Raw genomic sequence first — 26,411 nt, 5'->3', positions numbered from 1 at the left:
TAACCTTTAATCATTTCCATATATTTTTTGTCAAAGCCACAGGAGAGGTTGCTGACCCATGAACTAAATGATTAATTGTTCCCGACAGAAAATTATTTTTCAACTACTCAGATAATCAACAAATATTTATCAACTTTTAGATATTTTTATTTACTGGATTTGTTTGTTTTGATAGAAAAGTGAAAGTAAACTGAATGTGTTTTGACCACTGGTCCAATAAAACAAGCTAATCCATTATGATACCATCGTCACTACTTTCTGACATTTTATAGACAAAACAATAATTAACAGACTAATCAATAGTGAAAATAATCGTTAATTATAGCCATACAGTGGTTGTTTCTGGTATTTTGTCATCTTCATGAAACATGCACGCCCAGTTTGGAGCCAAGCTAAAAGTTACCACTTCAATACTTTTATACATATCAGGTTTTAATAAGGTCAGAAGAAAAAAGTTGTTTGATATTTCAACTATTAATATTTTTTTACACAGACTGTTGTGGGGTATGTGAGACCCCAAACAATGAAGTAAATCACAAACCATTCAACACAGTGGGCTGGCTAACATCTCTACAGTCTGTTCATTTGTAGGTCTCAAAAAAAAAAACAAACAAACAAAAAGTAAAAACCCACACACTCACAGAAACGCCCTGAATCAAAGACAAATCTATTGAAAATTAACAGACAGGTACTTAAAAGCTCTTGAGGACAGTAAAAAAGTTTCCAGCTTCAGATTAAACAAAAAGAAACAACAGTCCTACAGTTCTGTCGAGTACATGCAGTATGTACAATCAAAAGTGGGACGAAGCAGCACAGTGAGAGTCACAAATCTAGTTCTGCTAGTTTGTGTCAACTCCTTTTTAAAAAATATACATTTTCATCTTCGACAGAGCGATTTGTCACACATTTTAGGGTTTTTTTCACGTTAAGGTTCTCTGATAGAAGATTAAATCGCAGGGAGGAGATAACTGCAACTGTTGTACAGGAAAAAAAGAACCATAATCTATTTTTTTTTTCTCTGCCCCAGATGTTAAGATTACAATAATTTAGGTCTTATAATTCTATACACATATTAGCCTTTTTTAAATTAAAACAATCTAACCGGTAGTTCTTGCCTAAATTGATATGACAGAGGAAGAAAAACTTACATGTGTTTATCTGTCTACAAATCAGGGGATTCTGGTGCCAATTTACACTTTTTTTTTTTTTTAAACTGAAAACACTCACAATCAATGAGAATATACTGTAGCACACACACACAGAAAAATGTCTTCACTTCCTAATGAGAAGTACAGGTGAAACGGATAGTTTGGATTATTTGAAGTGGGGTTGTATCAGATACTTATCCATAGTCTGTGTATCACCTCTGCTTCTCCAGACCGGGAGAGTGTCGACCACCAGCTATTGCAGCTAACACACCGACTATAGATAAGTACCTCATATAACCCCTCTCCAAAAAAAAACAGAAGTATCCCTTCAAGTGGCACTATATGAAAAAGCTCAGATAATATAAGTGACAAACGCCAATCGTTCAGGGGTTCGATAGACTTTCGCGTGTTAATTTGACGATCAGGAGCCCTGAGCCCACTACTGATTGGTCCCGTGGAGTGAGGCGAGGTATGAATCAAACATTTCATGCAGTAACATCAAAGATTTATCACAGCCCCAGAAACAAACAGAAAACATAAACAATTAAATCATCTAATGCCTTCCTACACTGACACACAGGCACAGAACAGAGTTGTACCTCTCATGGCCGCGGCTGTACCTTCACCCAGATTACTGTATTATTATTTTCTAAGGCACAAATAAATTTCTTGTTCTTTTTTTCCTCGTGCTTTCAGAGAATATTAACCTTTGAACTTTGATGCCTCAGTAATTTCTCCCTTAAAAAGATACAATTAAATCGACCAGCTGCAAAACAAAATGTTACCGTCACATTAAAAAAAAAACAAACACTCAAATTAATCTGAAACCTCACATAAAAAAAAGTAACTGAGTGCTGCTCTTCATTCAAGTCAGTTCTTTCTTCACTTTAACTGCGAGAAGGCTCAAACTCACTGAACACATTTAACCATTAAATGATGGGATGATGTGGAGGGGAAAATAAAGATCAACCCCTTCATCATCACTGTAACTGTTCTGACGCTGAGGCGCTCATGAACATGTAGGTGATGGAGGCGAGTGGTCTACTGCTTCATTGCGACGGCGTCTCCGGCGATCTTGGGTTCTTTGCGGTCTACTTCTATGTTGTCATCTCCCATTTCCCTCTCTTCTCCTCCCTGGAACATGTCGTGGGTCCACTTCGGGCTGCTGCCTCCCTTTCGGTAGACAAAGCGCCCCCGGCGAGCCGGGAAGGAGCCCCGGCCCCTTCCACGGTTGTCTATCCAGGTTTTCTCGCCGTCACGATCATCGTGCTGGAAGGGGACATAGCAGGCAACAAAGAAGAAAATCAGAAGTCATTTACACAGCTGGATCACTGAGCCACAGCTCAAAACTGAAAACTTCTTTATTTATTCACACATTTTAAGCATTGCAGTGTTTAAATAAATAATATGCAAATTTTACAAAAAATATTTTGAGTGAGTCCATTTCTGAGTTTAAGTAAAGACTACAGCCTTAACTCTGGGGGAAAAAAATCATTAGATACTTAACAATAAATTGTGATTCTACAACACTATATAGTTTGTGAAAGCTTTAAACTGGCAACAGTTCAGGTGTTTGTTCATGGAAAAATGATCAGTTTCCCTGTGATGTAGTTTATGGCAGCCATTCTGAACAACTGGGTCGTGGCCCACTGCCTAATGGTAAGATTAAAATTTAATTGTTTGAGTTAATGTACAAAGCGATTGTTATATCTTTTTATATCTAAATGTGTTCAAGAATTTAAATACATAAAAAAAAACAAATTAAAATGCATAATGGAAATGACCAGGTTTAATATCACCAAAATCTCGACACATCATCGGGTAGAGACAAACTTGTTTTCCTGCTGTTAGCTACCTGACGTTCTCTCAGATGCAGTCACACAAACTTGATCAGTTTTTTTAAAAGAAAAAGTAATGTGGAAGACGACCTTGCACCAGTAAAGCTCCAAAGCGTGTGGTGAGAAAATATGACCCTAAATAAATGACAGTAAAGTTGGATTCATACTGCAGATGCAACAACGGTGAAACACTCTTTGATTCAAGCTATAAGTGCTCATTCAAGTTCAGTCTTTATTGTCCTGCCTGAAATGCAGCTTTCAGCAGCAAAACCAGACAATGTTCAATGACTTTTTCTGTACCTTAAATGTCTGTGTGAATGAGACTCACCAGGTAGTACTTCCTGCTCTTGGGTGTGTATTCAGGGTCCCACTCCTCCTCTGGAGGGCGCACTGGAGGATTCATATTGGCAGGGTTTCCATTGCTGTTGTTGCCTGGATAATTTCCCCTGTTCCAACCTCTGCCTCTCACTCTGGGGAACTGGAATAAAAACAACAGGTGGATTTGAACCTGCACTCAAGGGACAAACACATTTTCCACAATAAGATGGATGATTATTTTATAAACTTTGTCCAAGTCAGAGTCAAAAAATGACCCAGGGACAATGAGAACAACAGAACACAAATAAAAAGCCACACTGATGGAAATCAGGCATTTGTTTAGTGATGAGGTGAGGTTCCACTGATTTGCGCTACATTACCTTAATTAAAATCAGGTAGTGCATGGAATATGTATGATAGTGTCATCATCATTATCATCATCATCCACATAATGTTCCTTAGCATTAGGAGGAAGGAACAGAGCAGAGAAGCGCAGTCTACTGTGATGCCATTAGGACAGAGAATTGCAAGAAGATGAGATGTCAGTACCTCAGTGAAAATAAAAAACAAATACAGCAGAAGAGATGAACGAAGCTCGGACAGGAACTTACAAATCCACGGCCGCGGCCTCGCTCTGGGTGGCCCTCGTAATCTCGAGGGCCTCGTTCTGGGGGTCCGCTGTAGTCCCGTGGAGGATAACGTGAGTGAGCGTAGCCCTCCTCCGAGTGCTCCATCCCCTCACCCATGTACTCTTTACCTCTGTAAGGTGGAGGATAAGGGGATGGAGAGGATGAAGAGGAGGAGGAGGATGGAGAGCGATCCCGCTTCTTTTTACCCTTCCTGTGAGCACAAACATGAAGGTTGGAGGTGAGTGGCACAGATAGGCACTTTAACAGCCAAAATTATGTTGAAACAGTTATATGCAGATTGGTAGAGGGGTTACCATGGTTACAGGAGACATGACTGATGTTTTCAACTCTTCCTCTTTCACACAAACACAACGCCTTGTCTACATTTAATTAAGATGTGCCAACTGTCATAATTTAAATGTGCAAGTCAGTTTTGCAGTGTTTGAGTGTCACTGTTTAATGGAAAAATTCTCTGATTTCAGCTTCTTAAATGTGAATATTTTGGGGTTTTTTTTACTCCTCTGGCAGTAAAATGGATATCTTTGAGCTGTGGACAAAACAAGACATTTACAGATGCCACCTTTGGCTATGGGAATGATCAATAGAGTAACTGATAATGAAAACAATCATTAGTTACAGTCCTACCCTGGCCAATACTCAATACACGAATGTACTGAGAAGGAATCCTTGTTGCATCTGAAACAAGCAAGCCAAAGACAACAGGAAAACTGAGAAAAAAAAATAGCCTCCAGCTGAAATCTTAGACAGTTTTATTTTGGAAGCACAAACACCTTCAGCCAAAAGTGTCTCCTAAGTGGGGAATCTACTTGTCTGCCCACACAGACATAGTATTGTTTGTTTTAGCTGTGTCGTCGTGCGCCAAGCTGTAGGCGTTTCGACTGAAGCATCACAGCAGGTGGGTAACAGCGCTGACCTGCAATATTAAGGCCATGTTTGACAGCAGACTGGAGTTGTGGTGCAGCGGTGGTGGTGTAGTGAGGAGTTCTGACCCTCAAAGTTTTGTTCCACTCCTAAATTCACGTTGGAACTTAGAGCTCTCTCCCCCTTTCCTGTCATAAGTTCAGCTGTCCTACTGAAATAAAGGCATCAAAGATCCCCCTCAAAAGTATTTCTTATTAATCAAATGCTTTTGTTACAAACAACAGTACTAATATGACGCGTTAACTACCCTACAGCATAAGAGGCACCCACCTCTTTGAAATGGTAAGTTTTTGAAGTGGAAACAGACAACCTTCAGTCCTACAGAGTTTCCAAGTGGTATCAATTTTTGTGCAAAGACAACTGGTGTTAAAATCTGTTTCCTTCCTGTCATATTGGTTGAGTTGCAGACCAATATGCACTGTGAAAGTGAGGCTTATAGGGAACCAATCTAAATGCAGATGATGTCATTATTATCATTATGTCATTTATGGCCATTACACACTGCTTTAACTTATCATTATGTAGTAAATGTTAATTGCACAAAGTTAAAGTCTATTTCCACTTTAAATTACACTTAACGTGAAAAGAAGAGGAGATGATGAGACAATGTTTGTGTTGCAGCTCTGTTATCAATCGTCCAACATGTCCCCTCTAACAACAGTAACCACTACTCCAACATTTCTCATGTCAAGACTGGACTGTGTCCACCTCTAGTGGACACACATGAGACAACAGACTGGACGTACTTGGATTTCTTGTGGTGTTTCCCAGATTTCTCAGAGGACCTCTCTCTGCTCAGTCCTCGGGAGCCTTCGGGGCTCCTGACCCCTTCACGCTTGTAGTCTCGCTCCTTCCCAGCGAACCTCTTACGCCTTTCAATATCCAGGCGAAGGTCCATCACGTCACCTTTGAACTTTTGACTTGCATCCTGCAGAGACATGTGTTTGTTAAGCACAACAGCAGATGTTTGCAACACTGGTACTGGAAATTTTTTTGAATGAAGAAATCAAGCGCACATATTCCCACAGATTCAAAAATGCTACACTGGTGACAGACAGATAAAAAGCTTGAAACATGAGTATCTGCAGTACAATAAACATATAAAAGCAATGTGTTCCCACGTGTGGTTAAGACAAAATGTGAAGTTATTACAGTTATTAAACATTACATGGAACACTATGTGTAGCAAATAAAGAAAAATACAAAATGCTTGTTTCTTAAAAAATGACTTTTCACAGTTCAATATAAATGTATTTGTGGAAACCAGCAGCATGCATGTAGCTTATTAAAATAAATTTCACAGTTTTTTGTGGCTTGATTTTTGTCTTTTTATGAAAAATACTTACAAGGTAAAGGCACTGATAAGCGTCCCTTGAGTGGCTTGGACTCAGGATCTTAATTCACTTCCTTTTAGCCTTTGCTTGGGTTCGTACATACCCAATCAATAACCATATCTCATAGGCTGGGGGGGCTTGCTTGGCACTTACAAAACACAATTGGGCTCTTTTGATTTAGAAATACGCATCCTTTGAAAGAAAAGCACAAAGCTGAACACTGCTGCTTTGGATCGTCTCAAATTTGCTTGCTCCAAAATACGTCAAATTTCAAAAGGGCGGGTCACCTTGTAGCTCGTCTCGTCCATATCCTCAAACAGGTGAGAGTGCCTCTTAAAGGCACTGGGGGAAACATCGATTCGCCTGTGGAGGGAGGAAAGGCTCTGATGTCAGGAGGCAATGATTATAAAGAGACTGCACAACCAAAATGCTGAATAAACTTCTTATAATGAGATATTAAGATGTTTGTAGGTACCTGTGGATTTCTGGGCTCTTCCTTGGCTTCATCATTTCTACCTCTGCAGCTTTTCTTTGGTACATGGCAAACCGCTCACTTAAAGTCATGTCAGAGGAGTGGAAGTGTTGAGCTACAAATAAAGAACAAAAAAAAAATAAAATTCTACATACAGCAGCACCAGCAAACTAAACATATTCAGGTAATGAATTATGCAGAGGGTCTAGTCAACTGTCCAAACACCCGCTGTCTCTTGATGGGACCAAACCAGCGCAGATCATACTGTACCTTTGATGTAGTGCACAATTGAGACTATGTGCTGAGCGAACAGCTCAGAGGGGCTGCGACGGAGCTGTGCTGACTGAATGTGCTGGAAAATGGAACGAAACTCTGGATCTTTCTTATTGAGCAGATCTCGGGGCAGGAGGCGATCTTTTGACAGGGAAGAGCTGAGAGGACAGAAGAAGCGAGGAGCATTGACTAAACAAGTACAATAAGGCTGTAAAGTAAAGCAATAACAAATATTAGCCCAGGTATAGGACAAGGGGTGGTTGTATTTCACTGCAGGACTTTTATTGCACATTCATGTCATCAAATAATCTTTTTGAAAGGAGTTATACTGTTTATAATAACTGGGTGGTCAGCTCCTACAAAATGTGTTTCCAAACATTTGTTTTATGTGCAAACACCTGTTAAAATTGACCTTGCAATGTAAACAAAAGTGAAAAATAATTTGTCTCTTCCCAACGATTCGGATCTACTCCTTAATTTATTTATTAATTAACCCTTCCTGAGTCAAAAACATAACCTCCTTGATGGAAGTAAACATCTGTATATATTTTCATTTTACTACCTGTTTGCTGAGCTGTTTCTGTCACAGTATACATATTCATGTGCATGTCTATAACCTGTTCTCATAATCGATGTATACATACATGCATATATACACATCATTTGTCTACAACAATAAATTTTATTTTATATTATATTTATATATATTTTATTTTAGATGCTGAACTATTTAATGTCTCAGATTCTAATTAGATTTTACTTTTGTGACTTTTTTTATACATATTTGTATGAGCACTGGAGGGAGCCTGAGCTTTACTTTGCTGTGAATGTTGTGCATGTGACAATAAAGAACTTGAACATTAGTGGATGGAAATGCACATTAATTCATCTTTTGCCAACCATCTGGAGGTTCAGTTGAAAAAATTGTGCTACATTTGAATGGAAGCTTGATTAGCCTACAGAAAGTGTTGCATTATTGGCCATTTGTAGCTTCAGTGCTGAAAGTCAGTTTATAATGTGTCTGTTAAGAGTTTAAAAGTTTTAGTTGGCCCCTATTTAACCTAATGAGTGACAGTAAGTCAAAAGCGTACTGTAATGTCCTTACTGCAGAAACACAACTGAGATCATTATGCACAACAATATCACCACATCACCAGTTACCAGCTGATGAAGGCTTAAAATGAAATATCAGTATCTGTGGGAAATGATTTCTGCCAAAATAACAGGCTGCATCTTTAAAAAGTCTCTCACTTTGCGGGAAGAGGAGGTCATATTATATACCAGCCAATACAGTAATATAGTAGTGTACATTATTATCACATTACTCCACATACCTGGGCAATTCATCTAAAGAACCTATTTTTTGTTCAAATTCCTCTCTTGATGAAGTTAGCCGTCGTACAGGCGACTCCTCACGAGGAGGGAAAGCTCCGGGGAACAGCGGCGGCCGCTCCTTCTCTCTGGAAGGGATGGGAGGGGACGGACTCCTTCTGGACTTCTCCTTTTCTTTCTTCTCCTTCTTCTTGGACTTCTCCTCTTTCTTGGAGCTATGCTTGCGGCTTCTGTACAAATCCTCATCCATGTGATCTACAGACTCTGACTCTTCGACATCTCTCCGGCTTTTCTCTTTAACCGACGGGTAGGATGTCGAATAGCTCGGCTCATCCCCCCACTTGCCAAAAATGTCCCGAGCCGTGAGGGTGGTTTTGACCTCGCCGTCCTCCTCTATGTCCCTCTCTTTCAGCCCATGAGACTTGAGGAACTCCTCTTCTCCAGCGTCAAAGAAAGGCACGGCTTTGTCTTCCTTGGAGTCACTGAAGGAAGCGGACGAAATGTTGAAAAGGTCTCCAGACTTGCTTCCTTTCTCCAGTTCTGTGCTCTGCTCCTTTTCGCGACCGTTCTCCTTCTCAGCAGGCTGCTTTTTGTTTTTATTTTCAGCCAAGAATCTGAAACAGAGAACCAAACTGAGCTTCAGTACCTGCAACACCTGGTACACAACCAATATGTTTATTTTAATAACAATATTTCAGACTGAGATGAACAATGTATGAGGGAAAGAAAGACACGGGTACAGCATATTTTCACAAACTGAAAAAGGAAAATGTAATACACATCAGGGATGGGCACGCTTACAAAAACACTGCATTTATAATTTAATTTATGGGATTATTAAATATTATCAACTACATTTCCTGAAACTATACATATTATGACAGAGTTTTGTTGTCAACAGTTGCCTCAAAACTAGTAAACAGACCAGCAAAATGGAAACTGGAAAATAATATGTTCCCTTTAAATAAGGTAGCATGACCATACTGTGACCACAAGGCATTTCAATGTATTTAAACTAGAGTGCCTTGGAGTTTTTTGTGATTTTTGTGGACATATGTGCACTTATCCAAAAAGAACCTCAAACAAATGCATGTTGAGTCCAGGAAGCTCCTACACAAACATTTCTTGAAGACACAATATTATATTTTGTGATACATGCAAAGATTCATTTTTTTGTGTTTAAACCAATAAACAGTGTGTCTTTATCCATCTACACTGTTTTGACTGCATAAAAAATAAACCACTAACCTTAGATTTTATGTATTTGGTGGTGTGTGTGCTCATAATATTATCAGATTCTTACCAATACACAGCCCTAGTGTAGATGCATGAGTTTGACATCATTGTTTTGTAATGCATCATTGTCAGTTTTTCCATCCATAAATGGAACTGATAAGCTCAGAAGCAAACAATTCTGATGGATCAGACAATCTCGACATGGTTCTTGGTTCCCATCCCAAAGAGCATATTTTCACAGTGCCAAAAGCTTTACTTGTGTTTGTGTATTTAAAAGAGGAATATTGCCCTATAGATGCTAGGACATTTTATAACATTTTGTCATGACCTTAAGTCTAGACAGACTCTAAAAACTTCCAAATGACACCGGTTGACCTCAACAAGCCGATTTATATGAAGTGTATTTTTTTTTTAATAGCAATGGGGTCCATCTTTAAAATCCAGCCACTTCTATTTCTCCAGTCAAACTAATCTTAAAGATCTCCGCACAGATTTTTTTGTAGCAGCAGACTGGCTGCTGGTTTTAATTTTCTATCTTGATGAAATCTCTTGAGTTGATAATTTAAAAAAGCCCATCCCTAATGCAAACAGTACAGACCAGGACTCAAATTGCAACAATGATACTCACGTTAACCACCACCGTTTCATACAACTTCCTCTCAGCGCACAGAAAAGGACAACAGCCGGCTACATTTTCAATGCACTTAAAATCAGGAGTCTTATGCTTTCCTTTTTAACCTGTATTCTTCCAAGGATCTTTGACAAAGGCTAAACAAGTTTGAAAAAAAAATAACGTTCATAATTTGTTAGGAAAATTAAAAAGAAAACAATGTAATTACATTCAAATAATGTAAAAAGTAAAAGACATACTTTTTGAAGGCAGCAGAGATCACTGTCTTATCTCCAGTTTTGGCATCTTCCTTTGAGAAGAAACCAAACCCGCTGAAGGAGGTGGTCTGTCCTGACTTTGTGGGGCTCTTTGCTGGAGGGGACGATGCACTGCCAATTGTTTTCCACAGAGGACCGCCGCTCCCAGGCCCTTTGCAATCAGGACCGGTAGATGAATCCTCTTTCTTAGAGTCTGGGCTGGTTCTTTTCGGGCTGGTGTCGTAATCGATCCATTTACCTCCAGACGCCTTCTCGATGGCGCTGCCGTCTGCGGCTTGACCCGATTTCTCTGCTTGACTCTCTGTTAGCTTGTCCTTAGTGTCCTTCGAGCTGGGCTTGCCTTTGCTACTGCGATGACGTGGTGATGAGGAACGGGACCTTGAAGAGTAGCTGGAGCGCCTGGAGCGTCGCGATCTCCCTGAAGATGAGCGGTCAGAGTAGCGGGAGCGGCTGCGACTGCCTGAGCGTTTTCTAGGTGTGCGTGAGCGTGAGCGCCCCCTCCTGGGGCTGTGTGAGTGGTGGTCCTGGTCATGGTGGCGATCGTGCCAGCCTCCACCGCCACCCTGCCAATTGGCCTTATAGCCATAGCCTCCTCCTCCTCCTCCCCTGTTCTGGTAATGGCCACGTTGATAATAGCCCCGGCTTCTGCCGCGGTAGTGGTAGGGCCTCCGGTAGCCTCGGTTGTAGCCTCTGAAGCCGCCTCTGTTGTTCTGATAGTCTCTGGTAGGATAGTTTCTGTAGGACGGAGAGTGAGAACGAGAGCGGGAACGAGACCTTGAACTGATGAGAGAGAAGAGAGGAAACAGAAGAAAAAAAATAATGTTATTGTTGGCAAAACATGTGGTGTTGCCTACAGACAATTTTCAATCTTTCAAATCAAGCGCCAAATAGTCTTCACAAGTAAGCAACAATAAATCTATTTTGATCATGATTAATCATTGCTGACCATAGCTGGTCAAATGGACCTTTTTTTCTTACAAGTTATAGGTAAAACAATGAATAAATTAATCCAGAAAATATTTTGATGATCAAAAGGCAATAAAACTAATTTAGTTGCAGCTCTATGTTACACTATACACTTGCAAGACACAACTTTAAAAGACAGGACTAAGGAGTCAGCCAGCAGATGGAGCCCATGATAAATGCTGGTTGCAACAGTGGGGAGAATGAAACTCTAAGTACAGCCCCTTTTACTGTGGTAACAATAAATAAACTCTTCATTTTTACTGGATCCCAGCCTGTACACAATGGCCCTTGGTAGTCTCAAAACCACACACTGGGAAACCTTGACAGGAGACAGAGACCTACTACTGCCCTGGTGTATATCCAAGTCCAAGTCTCAGTGATGATCTCCACTGAGCACAACCAGTTCATTCTGACAACAACAGTGTGTGTGTGTGTTGCTTTGTCATTCGCTCTGAGTGACATGAATGTAAATGAGAACTTTAAGATTAAAGATCTACACAATGTACAAATGATTTAATGTGTTTTCAACTTAGAGACAAAGGCAGCAAACTAATCATCATCACATATTTGCAACTGAAAAATAACACGTGACAACGACCACAAGTAATTTCCTGTGTAAAAACCTGTTACAAAACACAATCTTCAAAGTCCAGAGAAAAGTAAAGCAGCATGTAAATTCAGGAACAGAATGACATAAGAAATGGGACATTAATTTGAACAATATTAAAGGGATTAAAAAAAATATTAAAGGAATGCTGACTGGCATCTACTGTTCTTGATACACTGACTACCAAAAGTACCTCATAGAACCCCACTTAAAATAATCTGAACAATTCTTTAACACTGCATCTGTGCTGATTTCCTGTAAAGTCATGGACAAAACTATCAAGATTGCAAGTACATGAGAACTACATTAATGCAAACACAGAATTATCATCCCTCTGCTTACCCCTTGCACTTTTTCATTGGGACAGACAGTTCCTGGACAATGCTGCAGTACAACTAAAGGGTTGCTTGTGTCACGTTAATGTATGTGATGGCTGAAGGTTACACCCAGGATACAACCTGCTCTAATCTGGGCGGGAGACAGTGAAGGGGGAGGGTGATACAGCAAGGCCAAGAGTACTCCCTCTCTATTCCTTTTTTTCCTTTGACAATCATTGACATGCAGTGTAGCAATGCTCTTCAAAGAAAAAATACACTCCAACAAATCACTGGTGCTGAAAGTGCTCAACCTTTGAGCTTCAAACAAACATGGATTGACAACAACAAGGCAGCCAGCGTGGGAAGCACTCCCTCATTTATATGAGGAAACAACTTAATATTAAATAAATATGTTGAGTATATTGGTTGACATCTTAAAACTGTAATACATGTTACAAACACAAATGATGATGGTAGTTTCCTAACAAGAGGATGAGCTGATGCAAATAGTTTCTGCTGTACAGGAAAAACTTTTATGCAAATTCAGAGAAAACCTAGAATGAGTTGGGCCAAGGAAAAGAACAACAAGGAACTAAACTTCAGGACACATTTGAGTTTAACTAGCGATGACTAAAAAAAACTCTGACCATTGTTATATCACACAATCAAGTATTTGGACTGGTAACTCACTTACCATTAAAAAAAAAACTTGTGAAAAAGCATCTGCAGTGGGAAAATTATATGCTAAACTCGTCACTGTTGTTCCTCAGTTACTTCTCATGTTTTGTCAGGCACTAACTGGTTACTTGTCCTTGAACACACAGCTGTTCTTCCTTTGGAAGAAAAACTTCTGATAATACTATCGCATCCTGACTCTCCTGATAAGCACTTCAGGACCATCCTGACCCAACCTCCTTTGTCTCCTAACCCTATAAGACAGATTTATATTCTTGACTCAGTATCAGTTCCTTTTACACTTTCTGTGTGACTGTGTACTGATCCTTTGCAAAGCTTTATTAAAACAACACAAAGACAATCTTGGTCATGGTGTCTGCCTTCATTTTCAGATTTTCCAACCACACATTGCATCATCTTTTTTGGATTACACACATTCTTCCTCTTCATCAAAATTGGCCACTTACATTACCCAAAAACTAACTAGACTGCTGACAGTTAAATCAGAGACTTGGGGGTGTTATGCTAGTAGCAGGATATACATCATCTAGCTGTTAGCCTCAAGCAGAAAATGCCTTGTACAATGTCTTTTTCCACATATGCACGGACAGTCAACACCTTATCAGAAAACTAGGAATAGGATAAACTCAGGATAAATAAGAAACCAACCTAGGCACTCCAAAATATTTTTTAAAAATGGTAACAAGCAGAAGAAAATATTAAAAAGCTGCTATTATTGTGGAGAAATCATTAAAAGAGGCAAAATGATTCGGCCACTATAGGTCTTTATCAGGGCTTTAATAATTTAGCCATAACAATAAACCCTTTTTAATACATTTCCTTCCTCATTTGTTACTATTTTTTTCTCGTTTCATTGGAAATTGGAAATGTCTGTCATCGTGTTGAGGCAAATGGTAATGGGAGTAAAAACACAACTGAAAGATGAGCCGACCATTTCCCATTGCTTTGCATTGTCTAACAGAGCCGAACAGATGTAGCTCATGTACATGTCAGTGTCAGCACTGAAAAATATCACAGACCAAAAACTGCAGTCTGTACATCATAAAATCTATGAATTTATACAGAACAAATTAGCTGTTAAAGCAGAGATTAATAGCCACTAATGAAGCAAGTGAATGTCTATGAATACTAATTACCACTGCTGCAATTTTAACAATTGCTTGGAATATCAACGAGTGATACAACTAGTGGTGTCGTGATATACTAGTATTGATTATACTCGTGATATCTGAATATTGACATAATAGAAAATATGCTTGTATGATAATATCATGGTAGGGCAGTCATCCCACACATTGTCTAATACAATTGTATACACTCCTGATCACCTTTTTAATCACCTGATCACTGGGGGATGGCAGAGAAATCGCTAACTGTGGCATCACAAAACTGAAATGTTAGCAGAGTCGAGAAATTTAACAGCTATCGCATTCATGTTTCACACTATAAACCAGCACAACAATGACTATTTGTACACCAGCATGTCTTGAACAGACAAATTATAAACATTAACACAAAGTAACAATTGCATTTTTGAGGATAAAAAGCAAACTTAAACTATTCAGTTCAGTCCAGCTCAAATCCACGGCATTATGGGAAATATGAGCTGTCGCTACACTTCCCCTAAGGCAAGGCAAGACAATTTAATTTATATAGCACCATTCATACACAAGGCAATTCAAGGTGCTTTACAAGAACTTGAAAGGAATATTAAAATTGAATCCTCTCGCGTTGATCAAGTCTCCTGTCTATTACCAAAAAATGTGAGTGTGTGTGAGTGTAGATTATGTCTATTACTGGCAATAATCAAACAGGCCAGCGGATGCTGAGAGTCTGTGGGATTACAGTGGAGCTGCTCTGTCTCTGTCCAGAGAGAGCAGTGCGCTCCATCTGGGTTGCAAATTGTAGATAATATGTTTGTTCACTGCTTTTTTTTTTTATTGACCATCAAACTTGCATTTATGAGCACACTGTTGAGAAAATAGACTTGAAGCATAAATAAATGCATCAGATCATGGTCATGCCTGTAAGACACACAGCTGAGCCTGTGGAAGCCAAAGCACACAGCTGCAAAGATGAGCCTGTTCAGTCAAAGTCTGTGTCTGTGCTTAGAGCGACAATATCATAGCATCATGTCCCATTTAACATTATCATCTTATCTTAAATATCACAGTCCAAATTATACCAATAACAGTAACTCCTCTTCTGGAGTGCAGAGCAAAGTTTTGATGAGCAGGCAGTTGGAGAACATAGATACAGGGTGTCAGATCCATGGAAAAGAGATGACAAACTGTAATTAAAGATTTAAAATTCACTTGTCACTCGTACTGATTAATGAGGCTCAGCAGGAGGACATGTTGCACCACAAGAAAGATCTCTAAATACACAGTAGGAATAAGTAGATTATTTTATAACATCTGATAGTAAGTTATTTAAAAATCACCTCTGGCATAAGCCTATATCATTTAAATAATACTGTGCCTATTTTAAATGAGTTATAGTTATGGTTGCAGACTCTCTCACCACCTCCCTACACTTGAATTTTGAATGTAATTAATTTGCCAAAAAAGAGACAAAACATCCAATAAACAAAGTTTAAAATTAATTTGACTGATAGCATTATTTTTTCTTTTTCAGTTTTTCTATAGGTATCACAATAATATATATATTTTTTTTTATTTAATTGTGAAGTGAGAAAAACAGCACAACTTAATCACTACTAATTATAAAAAATATTTATCAGAGGACTCTATTATAGACATATAGATCTTTAATAAGTAAAATTTATTAAAAGAACTCTCCCTTCCTATTAAGCAGTGTAGAGAGACAGCTGTAGGACCTAGTATTTTTAGCATTTTCTATTCAGGCGATTGTATAAAGGTGCGAGTTTAACATATAATATGTAGTTATAAGAAATGATATTTAGTTTACTGCCATAGAGGAGTAAAGAAACCAGAAAATATTCACGTTTAAGAGGCTGGAATCAGATAATTTTTTTACTTTTTACTTAAGAAAATTCCCAATCAGTTAACGATTTATCGATTGATCGTTGCAGCTCTACCGATTGCTAATACTGGTTGTGCAGGGGAAGTTCTGTTCACTGTTATATTTAATTAAGAGTTCACTGAGTTTTACATTCTCCAGTCGAATGTTTCCACCAACTACTTGCCTTTAAATTACCTTTCAAAACTTACACTCAACACCTGCTGCATATATTCACCCCAAACACACAAAAAATAATGATGTAGGTTAATGTCAGGAACAGAAAAAAAGTAATTGGATTTACCTATAGCGACGTTTTCTGGATCTTGAGCGGGAGCGGCTTCTAGAGTGAGATCTGGAATAAGATCTGGATCTGGATCTTGAGCGGGAGCGGGACCGAGCTGGAGAATCCGGCACCTTTGACATCTCTGCACTTAAGCCAGGATATAGCCTATATTCTTTTCCTTAAAAAATAACATGAAAACAAGTTAATTTTAGTGGTTATAAGGTGTTGTTCATGCAAATGTTTTGCACAAGATTTACTAACTGGCAGATACCAAAGGTTATGATGAATAAATATTCACTTCAAAAGAAAAACATCACATTTAATTCAAACAAATCTCCCATCCATCAGTATTGTGCAGCTATTTCCAGACCTGCTGACAGGCAGAGACTGGACAGCTTATGTGACACCTTGGCGTCCACCACCAAGATGCCTCCATCTACTGTCGATGCTTTCAAACCTGTCATCCACAGGCCCTAAAGCCTCACATGACCTTGAACTGTCAGAGAAAAATAAATCGAAGCCAAAGCAGAGGTAGCACACAGAGGCCAACAGGTTAGCTTTAAAACTGTAACAGACAGCTGGAGCAGCATGTTAACATGAGCCAGCAGCGATGTGAGACAGGTTGAGCTTCTGTTCAGCAAGATGTGAAGGCTGCTGCTCAGGAGGAGTGACAGCTGGCGCAACATCAGACATGATTCGGTTGAAACGGTACAGCTATCCAACAACGACGTGACCAATCCAACAACTGGATTCAGCCAACAACATGGGATCAGATTCTGAGAATTTGTCGTCTTTACAACAAAAGGTATCCAGCGAGTCCAGTTAAAGCTAGCTTTGTGGGAATCTGTTTTCCGTGTTGTTACTTTCTGAAAGCAACCACAAAAAGACTGCCTTCTTTTAAAATCTTAAAAACGCACTTCTTTAATTGCTTTCTCTTGAGTCAGTTATTCTTTTGTTTTTACTTGTTTTTATTGTGTTTCAGTATTTGTGCAAAACTGGAATAGACATTTTTCACTATTTTCAGACATTTCGTAGGTATTGCAGTCTTAACCTCTTCGGGGTTCAGACATTGACCATGAACCACTACAAACCTGGTTTGAATCTGGCCAAGGGCCTTTCTTACATCTCTCTCATTTCCAGTCATCACTCTACTATTCATATCTCAAAGACTATAAAATACAATTCTGATCCCAAAATCATCAAAACATTCATGATTAGTAGTAATCTTAATACAGCTGTATTCAATGCTCTGCTTATATGGTCTGACAAGAAGATGTTAAATAAGAAAATAATAACCTAAAAAAGGATTTAAACGAATTGGTTGCATAAATGTATTATGATTTGTTTTTTCTTGAAACAGTAACTACAAAAAAAATATTCAACTTCATATCTTCTACTGGATGACTTTTTACTGCTTCACCGTTGCGTGACATCATTCTGTAAAATACTTAAAACATAAATCTGAGGTAAACAATCAGTGTTTCATCTGAGTGGACTTGACCCCTTGACTAACTACTGAATCAACACTGACCGAAAATGACAACCTGAGAGGTGAAAGATTAAAAAGGACACTGGAGAGAACATGGTGCCACTTATTTTGTCCCAACCTTTCAGAACAAGAAAGGTGACTTTCTTTATCTATATGCTAGCTTCTACTAGGAGGGGATACGCGGATATTACATGCACCAGACAGACTGGAAATTCTACCAACTAAAAGAGCACATTTTATCAATCCTGCTGCCTACTTGCCAAGATGCTCAAATAAAAACCTCAAAATATCTTTTCTCTTCATGCATCTCTTAAACAAAATGGAGATCAGAGCATCAGAGTCTCTCTAACAAAATAGCAGCCCTGGAGCAGGTAGTGCTGCTTTAGTGCAGTCAGGCAGGGAGAATGCTTTTACTACCACAGGGACGTCTTAATGATGAAAAGGCAGTGTCTCTGGTACCAGTGACGTCAATCTGCTTTTCCTTTGGTTTAGGCAAAGTCTAAAGCATTTGCATGTTATTCAAGATTCCCTTTACGAACCCAATGAAATACACAACAGGGGTTTTCACAGAACATTGTCAATTGCCTGTTTTTTGTCATGTTTGAAGGGACAACAGTTGCTATGTGCCAAACAATGGTTGCTACGTGTTCATACAGGGTTTTAGGTGGTTTTTTTTTACTGCCCGGGCCAATCTGTAGGACAATGAGCCCTCATTGCTCTTCCACTGAAACTCACACTTTGAATACACATAATTACGGCAAGCAATACCTCTTTGTATATTACGTTCCCCTGTTTGATAGGTATCCAAACCATGTAAGTCCCATGTTAAGCTAAAGAAAAACCTGTCTCAATGCTCATCATTTTAAATGTAAAATTACCAGCTAAGACTAAGAGAATAAAAGGTTGAACTTACCCACTTTATTTTTAATCTAACCATCTTAGTGAATTAATTTTCTCACTCCATACTGTTTCTTTAATGTCACATGTCAATGGTTCAACTGAACAACAGATCTGTTAAATGATTGGCTGTTTCTGTCACTTCTGGCACACTCCATTATTACTGGATATGATAGGCTGTTAATTAGCCAAGGCATGTTCGTTATGTGCCATCATTGCAGTGTGCATTTAAGTGAACATTTTATTGAGTAATTTCCCTATTGCTACTGGTGACATGTCTACTGGCAATACATATCACTACTGCTTTATTGTATTGCATAAGCAAGCAGTCTAAAAACACAGAGAGGTCACTCAAAATAAAAAGTATGGTTAACAATTAGGTCTTTTTTGAGAGTCTGTATTCAGAGCATCATCTCTGATTCTGCTGTTCTCTGGAAAAGGCCCTGCAGACTTCATGTATGCCCTGAATGATAATTACAGCGAGATGCATCAGTGAGTTGACTTTCACCACGTTATCTACTAAATGCGACCAAAGCCCAGCTCACCGTCTGACATCAAAACCATACAGGAAGTGAAACTGAGCATGAATGATTTCAAATTTCTCCATTTCATCACTGCATGCTGACTCTGACAGTTTTGGAGGCAGCCTGTACATCCTGCAAACGTCCAACATTAGCATTTGCATGAAGTGAAATATTCGTTTCTGTATCCATGCTCTGGTGCAGGTAGTTTGATGTAAAACTGGTTCTAGGTCAGTCTAAATAGTAGCCAGTCTGGTTGTGTGGGTTGATGGTAAACAAAGTATGTGCATCATCCAACCACAGATAGACACATTATAACTGTGGAGGGAAATACCTGTGTGTCTGAAACTCAAAACTGTACTGGCCAATAACGGTACCCTGTAAACTGGTTTAGAGTTGCTCAAGCCAAATACAAATCAAGCCTAAACTGAGTATTTTGATAATGGTGCAATTCCCTAAAGTTAAAGTCAAACTCTTTTAAGTGACAATATTTCAATATTCATTCCTGTTGGGTAGAGCTTTGATGATTAGTCAATAGACTGACTGAAAGAAAATTAATTGCAAACTGTTTTGATACCAATAAATTATTTCATATTTCAATCATTTCTCAAGCAAAAATGTCATACAATTGTCATACAAGCCAGGGTGAAAAAAACATTTACCAACACAAGCTACACTTGTTTAATGGTAAACTGTGTTGTTTATTTCGTTAATAATCGACTATTTGAGGCCATGTGCAAAGAGACAGCATATTGCCAGGTTACCTATACAACAGCAAAGAAACGGATATGAACAACTACAGACAAAAAAAGTCTAAAAAACATTTAACTAGTTTCGTTTAACGTGCAGCTGAGGGGATACAGCACAGTGATCAATACTAACGTCCGATCAAACTGACCAGAGCTATCGATAATAATCACTGACGTTAACAACATGCTGAACATTTTTTACCAAAGCTAAGCAGTAACTTAGCTCACTTCAACTATCAGTCCAGCTATTAACCGAAACCAAGTTGCAATTACCTTTTTCCCGTCTTCACACGACTGGACGAGGCTCTTTTTTGTGAATAAGTGTTCGCAGAAGTAGAGCAACCTTTAAGGCCAAGCTGCCTGATCGTCTGGTCCCTCCTTCCTGGTTTTACAGTAAGACGGATGTTAGCGACCTAGCTGCTACAAGCTAACGTTAGCTAGTTAGCGGCGGTTAGCAACAGTTACAGACACACCGTGCTTTTAGAAGAGGCTAAGTGTTCGGATTACGGTGTCACTCCCCATTAGTTGTATCTGGGGGTGTTTCCATGTAATTGTAAACTGTGCTAAACGACTGTTTTTAAAAGTATCGAGGTTTAACGGCAACTAACGATCGTCAGAAACTGTTAGCTAACGATGCTAAGTTCGATCCATATCGCTAACGTTAAGCTCAAATCCCGCGAGACTTTTTTGATGTATCTTGAATGAAACCCCAGACATACGAAAGATCTCGCGAGAGCGAATATTCTAACCCAAACCACGATCTTGCTATAAACTTGACCGATTGTTTTTTGTCCCTAAAGTTAAGCAGATGTTATCCACAGCAGTGGTACATTATGAAACAGAATTAGTTCGTATAATGTGCACAACGAAGAAACAGGGCATACAAATCTCGCGAGAGTTTGTCAAATCTACGGTTCCCTTCTACACACGTCGATGTCCAGGGGGGAGAAAGCATTTGGGAGAAAGGGTCAGATTTCCTCTGTGGGTGTCTACCATTGAGAGTTTAATGTACTAGATCTCATTATCTAGTGCTGTTTTCGTCTCGCTGTAACACCTGTGGCCCTGGCACATAGCTGAATTAATCTGCCTGGGGGAAAATGAGCTGCTGGGTCCCTAAGAACCTTCCTCCCTCTCTGTGTATTTGACTAAACAGTAAACACAAATTGCTTTAGGAATAATGCACCGATGTTAACACAGTACCTGACACACTGTCTGCTGGTCCAAAACTAGATTTTGACACAGGGCCCTCTACAAGGGGGTCCACTCTGCCAGGGGGTGTTCATGTTTAAGGTCAGCCCAAAAAAAATCCTAAAATCATGACAGCAGTTTAACGGTATAACTCCAGAATTCAGTGATACATAGTTCTGTGTTTTCACATGTTTTCACATGTATAATGTGATTAGAAGAAAAACTCCCTTTTTCCTGTAGACAGACTTTTAACGTTTAAAAACTGAATGTTACATCTATTTATGTGAATTTTTTCCAGATTGTAAAATGACATTTTAAGACCGTTGTAGAGATGATGGAGCTGAACCATGTGATGAAGGCTGCAAAAAGGGATTCAAGATGTCCTCCATGTGTCAAATTAAAACACTGCCATGAGTTTCCTCATTCCTTATTTCCTCTTTTTCAAAGTGTTGCACCATAATTGAGGATGTACTGTGCCGGTGTTAAGGGCCAAAAATGAATGTGTTACCTTGACACAGCGCTATAGAGGAATATATGCAGAAAAGAAGGCATTTTATTTATTATGAAAAATAGTAATTTCCAGCATCTTTTTCATGATTTTCTGTTGGGAGGAACTTTTCAAAATGGGTACATATTGCATTTGAAAATTTAGCTAACAGTGAAATGTTTATTCATCTTATTTATCCAGATAAATAGATGAGATTAAGATACTTGCAGCTGACCGCATACAACATGTAGATCAGGCTCTTCACACACTAATCTTTCTTTTTGGGTAATTACACCATTGAAACAAAAGACAAGCAACTGTTTACTATCTCCTAGCACCCCCAAACACACAGCTGTCTCAGAGCTTGAAGCTACTGTCAGTAGGGTCTCTGCTGTCTGTAGTACCGTGCACTATTTTTATCAGAGACTAAAAGCCTCATAACGCCTCCTATCACAGACACAGATTCCATCCTTAACACCACTCAGAGGCCACTTGGCCTCGGCCAAACACAAATAAACACTCAGTTTGTTACTAAAGTTATATTCTGTCTCATCTCACTGACATGTTTTCTATTAGAGGAGTGTGAGTCAGCAGGAAGTAAATAGTACCACAAAGTGGAGGAATGTGTAGCAATTTTTCATTAAAATATAGAGTATAGGACGGAGTACAAACTGAATTACTGGCTTCCTTTCCTGCAGAATGTATCTTCTTGCTGGGTTGTGCACCACCTGTTGACCTCAGGGAACATTTAACATTTATTCGTACGGGGTGAGGAGGAGACAGTCCTCTGCAACTAGACTGGAGCGCTCTAACAGTTACTTTATTGTTTATCAGAGTCTGGCATTGTTTCCTTATTACTCTGACATTTAATCTGCCTGGTGTGCAGACATTCAGTCAGGTGTGTCAGAGCACAAAATGGCTGAACTCAGAGATGAATAACATATATTAATACTTAAAGCATAGCACAGGAGTAAAACCCCAATTCTGAAAAAGTTGGGGTGTTGTGTGAAACGTAAATAAAAGCAGAATGTAATGATTTGCAAACAATGTTTTCAGTTGAAAACAGTACAAATACAATATATTTAACATTAAAAGTGATTAAGTTTTGTGTTTTTTGTGAATAAACAGTCATTCTGAATTTGATGCCTGCAACATGTTTCAAAAAAAGTTGGGACAGGAGCATGTTCACCACTGTGATACATCATCTTTTCTCTTAGTGTTTGGGAACTGAGGGCATTAATTACTGAAGTTCTGAAAGTGAGATTCTCTCTCGTTCTTGCTTGATGTACAGCTTCAGTAGCTCTGGACTGCAGGCAGGTCGACGAGCCACGCTGTTGTAACACATGCAGAATGTGTCTTGACATTGTCTCGCTTAAGTAAGCAGGGACGTCTCTGAAAAAAAGTTGTTCAGATGGCAGCAAGTTGCTCCAAAACCCGTATGACTCTTTCAGCATTAATGGGACCTTCACAGATGTGACAGTTACCCATGATGCCATGGGCAGTAACACACCCCCATACCATCACAGATGCTGGCTTTAGAAATTAGCGCTGATAACAGTCTAGCCTGGAGGACACGATATCCATGATTTCTGAAAGCAATCTGAAATGTGGACTCGTCAGACCACAGCACACTGCGTCAGTCCGTCTCAGATGAGCTCAGGGTCCAGAGAAGTCTGCAGTGTTTCTGAATGTTGTTGTTGTTTTCTCTCTGTATAGTAGAGCCTTAACTTGCATTTGTAGATGCAGCAACAAACTGAGTTCACTAACAACAGTTTTCAAAAGTGGTCCTGAACCTATGTAGAATCTTTTATACAATTATGTGGATTTTTAACGTAGTTCTACCTGAGGGGTCAAAGGTCACAGGCAGTCCGTGTTGGTTTTCAGTCTCGCCCGGTTCATGCAGAGATTTCCCCAGATTCTCTGAATCTTTTCATATTATGATTTTAAACGGTGAAATCCCTAAATTCCTGCAGTTTTGTGTTGAGAAATGTTCTTAAATTGTTTAACTATCTGCCCACAGTTTTTCACAAAGTGGTGAACCTCACTGCATCTATGTTTGTGAATGTCTGAGACTTTTGAAGATGCCGCCTTTAATCTTCAATCATGATACTGTCACCAGTTATCAATGAATTTGTTTACCTTCTTAATGTTCCAAACAGGTGTTTTTTCAGCAACTTTCCCCATTCTTTTGTTGCTCCTGTCCCAATATTTTTTGGAAACTCTCAGGCATCAAGTTCAAAATGAGTTTATATTTACATAAAACAACAAAGTTTATCAGCTTGAACATTACATTATCTTTGTACTGCAGTCAGTTGAATACAAGTAAAAAATTATTTGCAAATCGCTGCATTCTGTCTTTATTTACATGCAACATCCCATCTTTTGTGGATTTAGGGTTTCCACCTTGTTGGTCTTTTATTAATTGAGGGAATGATGAGCTGTTTTCAACATGGCTGAACTCTGTACCTCTGCTAATGCCAAGTTAAGTCACCTGAACTTGAACGATTTCACCCTGAAAGAAAGGGAGACATTTTGTACAGTTTTGATGACGTATGTGTTGCAAAGAAGGGCTGAACTTTACAGATCATCAGTCCAAAAACTGAACATCCAGTGTGCCACTGTTGTTACAGTTCAGCTAGTTTCCTGAGCCATAAAGGGACAGTTCACGCCAAAATCAAAACTAAATATTTTTCCTCTTACCTTTACTGTTATTTATCCATCTGGATAGTTTCTAATAGACAGAAAGTAGTTCCAGTAGATTCTACTGCAGAAATAAAGTAGTTCCTATGTGACAGCAAGGTCTGTGGATTATCTTGAGTAACCAGGTCATGATTTCTGAAAAGAGACATTGCTGTTGAGTTTTTCAAATATATTTTTTGAGCTTTAAGCAACACAAGCTGAATGCTGTCTAGTTTCATTATATTCAACAGATAGCAGGCATTGCTGTGGTAGATATCTCTAAAACTCTGCAATGTGAAAATCTATCTAGATTTATAAATTGCACTACAAGCAAGAGGAAACATATAAAGATTTAGGGATGAACTGTCCCTTTAAACCCAACTTTATGTCTTTCATTCTGCACGATATCAACATGACATCCAGTCCACATCCTCCACAAGAACCTGGTTTGGATTTTCACAGCTCTGCATGGCATGCAGTGATCAGATCACCCCTCGTTGACCTTCGACAAAGCTATGCAAACAGTTCTTATTCACTGTCATTTTCCTTTGCAGCACAGGTGCTGGACGCTCGGGCATGCCAAAGTTAAAATTAACCCCCGACAAATCTCTGCTTCGGCCACAATGTGAGACCACACAAGGCTCCTTGTCAGTCTGTCAGTCACCGTTACGAGCTGTTTATGGTTTCACTGCATGCTTTAATTCCAAGAGGCAGCGAGGACGACTGACCAGTGAGATCATGAGATGAAAAGTCAGTAAAACTAAAGGGATTGTTGCCTGTTTACTCACTGCAGTGTGAAACTTGGGCATGGAGCATTTGTGTCATCGTCAAAATAAAGCAGACAAGCAACAAACAAAAATAAGATGAATGCATCACAGCAGAGGTACAACTTAAAGGGACAGTTCACCCCCAAAATAGATATTTTTCCTCTTACCTGTGGTGTTATTTATCCATCTAGATTGTTCTGATGTAAGTTGCAGAGTTTTGGAGAGATCAGCTGTAGAGATGTCTGCCTTCTTCTGTAATATAATGGACCTAGATGACAGACAGCAGTCTCACGTAGGAACTATTTTCTCTCTACCGAACTACACCCAACAACTGTACAGCATTAATGTTTGCATCTCACACTCTAAGCACAAGCCTCTCTTCCATTAGCAGATGCACACTTCCTTTTGTGCAGTTGTTGATGCAGTTTGGTAGGAAGAAAGTAGTTCCTACATGAAAGTGCTCACTACAAGGTCTGTGGATTATCTTGAGTAATCGCTTCACAACTTTTGGAAAGAGACGTTGCTGTTCAGTTTGTTTCAAATGTATTTTTTGGTTCTTTGAGCATCACAGGCTGAATGCCATCTGGTTCTATTATATTCAAGAAAAGGCAAACATCTCTATGGCTGATATCTCCAAAATTCCCCAACTCACACCAAAACTATCCAGATGGATAAACAGCACTACAGGTGAGAGTTGATTTTAAGGTGAACTGTCCCTTTAGAAACACAACCAGACCCAAAATATCCTCTTTATGTAGTAAAATTATATTTTTATATATTACTTCAGATGCTTTCTCATCACAAGAGCCTTACTGTGCAGTTCTACTGTTTTTTTCCCCTGGACATCCTGATTAGTTTTATTCCTTTATGGTCCTTTTTCACACATTTTGCTCTATTTTGAAGCAAAAAAACTTAATAAAGCAATTTCCAATTGGGAAAATTTTCAAATCAGTAATTTAAAAAGTAAAGTAAAGTAAAGTACATTTACAGTTTACGTAAATGTTAAAAAAAAAAAAAATTAACTGAGTGGAAATGAAAAACATGCAAACTGTCAAAAGGGAAAAAAACAGCTGATGTCATGTCATGATCTTCAAAATCTATTTAATGACATAATCTTATGTTCTTTAAACTTAAAATAACAGAATATAGTTAATTGTTCTCATGAAAGAATATAGATAAAGAATATAAGGTAAAACATTAAAACATTCAACTCAAACTAGAATGTCCACTATCTCAAATTGAGAATTCAGCAGTGCTCTGAAATATTTTGAGGCATAAAATCAGCAGCACAAAACATATGAGAGAGACAAAAGGAAAGCCTCACCTTGCAGGGGAGAGTGAACGTTAACAGAGAAGAGCAAAACGTCCCT

The 26,411-nt window shown here is 38.9% G+C and overlaps 1 protein-coding gene across 2 annotated transcripts; it reads right to left on the bottom strand.

The window, feature by feature from the left end:
- Nucleotides 1-411: 411 nt before the first annotated feature.
- thrap3b (thyroid hormone receptor associated protein 3b) lies at nucleotides 412-20,585 on the bottom strand. 2 transcript variants are annotated; one of them, XM_084738612.1, is made up of 11 exons: nucleotides 20,194-20,581; nucleotides 16,283-16,442; nucleotides 10,393-11,190; nucleotides 8,289-8,900; nucleotides 6,952-7,112; nucleotides 6,685-6,796; nucleotides 6,497-6,572; nucleotides 5,622-5,803; nucleotides 3,916-4,144; nucleotides 3,315-3,464; nucleotides 412-2,417 (listed from the first exon to the last, which is right to left on the bottom strand). In XM_084738612.1, the coding sequence occupies exons 2-11, from the start codon at nucleotides 16,402-16,404 to the stop codon at nucleotides 2,190-2,192; spliced, it is 2,670 nt and encodes an 889-aa protein (XP_084594738.1). In that variant the 5' UTR covers nucleotides 16,405-16,442; nucleotides 20,194-20,581; the 3' UTR covers nucleotides 412-2,189. The 2 variants fall into 2 exon arrangements, 1 of the variants encoding a protein (XP_084594738.1); XR_014772020.1 differs by lacking the exon at nucleotides 412-2,417 and adding an exon at nucleotides 3,685-3,804 and having other exon boundaries at nucleotides 3,444-3,464; nucleotides 20,194-20,585.
- Nucleotides 20,586-26,411: the final 5,826 nt, after the last annotated feature.

This window comes from Lutjanus erythropterus, chromosome 16, assembly GCF_056507025.1.
Source record: "Lutjanus erythropterus isolate fLutEry1 chromosome 16, fLutEry1.hap2, whole genome shotgun sequence".
Lineage (NCBI taxonomy): Eukaryota > Metazoa > Chordata > Actinopteri > Lutjaniformes > Lutjanidae > Lutjanus > Lutjanus erythropterus.
This window is presented reverse-complemented; position numbering and strand designations above follow the sequence as displayed.